The sequence below is a fragment of the Primulina huaijiensis genome, chromosome 10, assembly GCF_012295235.1.
Source record: "Primulina huaijiensis isolate GDHJ02 chromosome 10, ASM1229523v2, whole genome shotgun sequence".
Lineage (NCBI taxonomy): Eukaryota > Viridiplantae > Streptophyta > Magnoliopsida > Lamiales > Gesneriaceae > Primulina > Primulina huaijiensis.
The window spans coordinates 1,653,551-1,658,031 of record NC_133315.1 but is presented as its reverse complement, the minus strand read 5'-3'; the positions used below and the strand labels follow the sequence as shown (position 1 = coordinate 1,658,031).

The following is a 4,481-nucleotide window of genomic DNA, read 5'->3' as shown; positions in this document are numbered from 1 at the left end:
ATATATAGTTGACATTTCAAATCAATATTAGTTCATTTAGCTCATGCCATGCAATCATTTCAAGTAATTATTTTTTGTCAAACAAATACATTATTAACATTTTCTTCAACGTGAATATATGCATATACAAAGAAAAGAAAACTTAAGCTTCACATAAAGTCTGCAAGTGCAGCCTCAAACTTATAGAACAAGTGCATATTAGTGTTTTTTCGTCTAAGCATATCAACAAACATCATCACTGCACATAAACATGTGTGTATGTGTGTGGGTTCATCAACTGCTCTTCAAACAAAGGAAGATAGTGTGAATGATACATGTTCCAGCTTGATGATTTTTGGCCGAGGATGAAGAGCTATTCGAATGACGGCCGCCTGAGGGGTTGTTGGTATCGCTGGAAGTAGTACACGACTGAGCGCGGCGGTGATATTGGACACGAGGTCTTTGTGACTGGCCGATTGGTTGACCAAAATGTGAAGGAGGATAATTTGTTAGGGCAGCGAAGAATTGGAGGAGTTAGAGGAAGACGACACGTCTTTATTTCTTTTCCTCCTCTTCAAATCTTTCGTCTTATTTATTGGGCCCAGAATTTTAAATTGGGCTAAATCAATAGGATTGAACTTCTATAAATATATAAATTGGCCTACTGGCTATATTGGCTATGGGAGCCATTTTTTGGACCCAAATTCCACAAAAATAGCCCAACAACAGCAAAAGCTCATCAGATGTGAAAACCCAAATTAAGTCCATTAGAGCTTCAGTTAGTTTGAGAATGCCACGTGTATAATTGAGGAAGTTGACTCACGATCCATGATTGATGATCGTGGAAGATGGTCAGAACATCTCGAAAGAAAGGAACAAAATTGATAGGAAGATCAGAAACGAATCCTACAAACAACTCATTAATCAACAACTCAAGGAAAAAATTTTGTTCATTATAGTACATGAATTTCCAATTTCTATGATTTTAGCTTTCCTTAACTTTAACATATTATTTAGCTTTTATTTTCAACTTCTAGTTATTAAAATGTTGATTCATAAAAGTATAATTCGTTTTGTCTTTGTTTATAACTATTCCTTTCAATTTCTTTTGTTTTTCTAAATAAGTTTTTGGTTCTTGACTCCTTTCCAAAGGAGTTAGAAGTGCAATTGATGCGGAGCTCACATCGTTTGGTTTAAAAGTCAGATTTCACATTTTGCACGATCTCATATTTGGCATGCTCACACAAATTTTTGCGATAAACAACATGGTATATGAATTACCTGAATCATTTCGGTACCTGAAATTTTGGTTTGGTTCAAATAGTGAAAATAACTACTTGACTGCTTCGGGTACCTGACTTTACAAACCCGAACCTGGTGATACTCAGACCCAATCCCTACTACCCCTGCATATAAACAATATGCGAAAAAAATAATACAAGGTACCATTTGGTTTATAAAATATGATAATTATGATATATAATTTGTGACAATAAATTGAAACATATAGGTAATAATTTTTTTTAAAAAAATGGAATATAGAACAATGTATGATTTAAATTATTATAAAACTTAAATAAAACATTAGATGAGATAAGATTATGAAAATAATTAATATTGTTTTCCGGAATACGGTTCAGCTTAAAACACGAAGTTGTCTCTTTAATCAATTACGTGCCAACAAAATGGAGAATTTTTCACCAAACTCCCAAACTAACATAATAAAGTTATATTGCAAAACTCTTGCAAAAAAACATGGATATATATTAATTAAATAATGATTTATAGTTCTAATTATTTATAAAAATTAAGTCAAACGTCAAACAAAAATATTTATATTTAATCAATTAATATTTTATTATTCATACCAAACATTGTCTTAGGGTACTCATACAGACAAAATCTTGATGGCATGATATTCTACTATGTTCTAGTTCTTGCGGCTATTGATATTCAATCATTGTGGATTTATCTGCATGTAGTTTTTCTCAATTAGTTAATTCTAGAACCAGACAACTTATCCTATTTCAATAATTTATCAATAAAAATATCTACTTCCTTAAAAAAAATTATTAAAATCATCTGTATATGCATGTAGAGCTTGGATTTATCAAACAATTATTTTCTATTATATTTGGACAACAATTATTATTATTATTATTATTTGCTTATAGTTTTTCTCAATTAGGTAATTCTAGAATCAGACAACTTATCCTATTTCAATAATTTCTCAATAAAAATATACACTTCCTTCAAAAAAAAATTATTAAAATCATCTGTATATGCATGTAGAGCGTGGATTTATCATACAATTATTTTCTATTATTTTTGTACAACAATTATTATTATTATTATTATTATTATTATTATTATTATTATTATTATTATTATTATTATTATCATCATCATCATCATCATTTTAACACCTCCTAATTTATTTATTTACTTAGTTTTAGCTTAGTTACTATCTATAGCAGATCAAGACTAATTACCAAAATAAGACACTGCATTTTGTCTCTTCAAATCCTTATAAACTTTGTTAATAAATTCATCAGCAGCCTCATCCACGTGATTATCTTCTTCAAAATCCCTTACTGGATATGGGGAGTCTGTTATCCTCAGCTGCCTCACCGGAGGACTCGGCCCGAACCCCGGTAGCGGCGGTGAATCCGCCGCATTCATGTCGATCTTTTCATTTGAGTCAATGGTTGGTGGCGTAGGTGTGGTTGCCTTCAAGTGTTTGCGCCTGTTGCTGAAGCTGCACTGATCGGGTCCGTTTAGTTTGGCTGGGAAGAAGAGGTGGCGGTGGTGGGGACGGCGGCCGGAGGCTGCGGTGGAGTGGTGGTGAAAGATGAGATTGTGCATGGCTTCTAACTTCCCGGCGATCTTGCCACGCATCATCATGAAGTTCAGATGGGACAATATCTTCCCCTTTGATATGCCTTTTCTCAACATGAAATAAGCCACTCGGGCTAACTTCCGAAATTTCTTTGCTAAAATTTGCATAGTTTCATCCATTTTACGAATTTTTTTACACCTTTTGTATTGAAAATTTGATGGGTTTTTGGTGTGTTTGATTTGCAGGGAGATGGGAGAAATTTGAATTCAGGACGAATTCTTGAATTGAGAGTGTTTTCAATATCCGATTTAGGTGAAATGATCGCATGAAGTTGGTATTTATATGGATTTTAGGAATGAACAAAACTCAAGAGAATCACGCCACTTTAAATATAACTGGACCTGATGAGAGGTCCGAAAGACGATCATTTCAGATTATCAGGCCATAAAACGATTATAATTACGGGATACTGAAATTATGAAAAATAAGTTCTTCTAAATTTATTTTAATCATTCCCAATTAATTTAGAATTTTTTTGAAATAAAATCAAGATAATCCCTGAAAAATTGGAATAAATTTATAAAAAAATTGAAAAATATTTCGTTCAGTTTTCATGTTAAAGATTGAGTCTTAAACTAAACTAAACCTCAAAAACAAGCTCAAGGAAGATAATTGTCTAATCTCATATATATACAATTCTTACTGACTTAATCCAGACGATGTAGGACATCTAGCACACTCATCTTATGCTCAGGAATGAACAACTGAAGCATGAAGTTTGCAAGATATTATCGGGTGACCAATAGAATAATCTAACACATAACGGTGGGTTTGGAATCTGATATCATGTTAATGTTGAGACTTGTATATAATTTAACCCTAAAAGCTAGTTCGAATGTTTGATTGTCGAAATCCACATATAGAATTCTCAAAAACTTAATTTAGGCGATGCGAGACATCTAACAATTCTTCGTCAATTCTAATTTTCATGTATGTCAAAATGGCAAGACAAATATTATTTAAATTATTATTTAGCTTTTTAACCTTATTCGTGGATTATACCACAAATATTTCAATATCATTTATCTTTTATATTAAGTGTACAGAATACTTCACGTGTTTAATTTACTCGTTGGTGAAAAATAAAAAAACGAATGCAACCTAATAGTTATACTTCACGTTGTCTTTAATATACTTCACGTTTTTTAGCACGTCATATTTTGTGCATCAAGTTGATAGCACATATTATTTGGAATAAGTATACTTCTATTTCTGTATTTACATGTTGTGTTCTTTGTGATATGCAATAATCCATTTTGTTATTATTTTGAAAAAAAAATATTCTTAGTGCCAATTGCAAAAACTTAAGATTTTCAATTGTTGGCTTAAATGTGCATAAGTAAAAGAAATATTAGGATGAGTGCCCTCTTGGAAAGCTCTCGTGTGTTAAGTTATTGACGTTACACAGTATAATATGATTGGCTGGATGAGATGTAAAAGTTGGACAATTGATCTTAATGTGTAAGACTGATCTCTGCTGAGATCACTGGTGACGGAAAATAAATGATAATACTAGTATTTAAAGTGATATAAGACAACATCGGTAGTAAGGTGTGTCCATCCCCGTGCTCATGGCCTAACATCTTGAATCACTGCCACCCAA

The 4,481-nt window shown here is 32.1% G+C and overlaps 1 protein-coding gene across 1 annotated transcript; it reads right to left on the bottom strand.

Moving 5' to 3' along the window:
* Positions 1–2,463: 2,463 nt before the first annotated feature.
* On the bottom strand, positions 2,464–2,997 carry LOC140986570 (uncharacterized). Its single transcript, XM_073454869.1, has one exon. It carries the CDS (start codon positions 2,995–2,997, stop codon positions 2,464–2,466), a length of 534 nt encoding a protein of 177 aa, XP_073310970.1.
* Between the last annotated feature and the right edge of the window lie 1,484 nt (positions 2,998–4,481).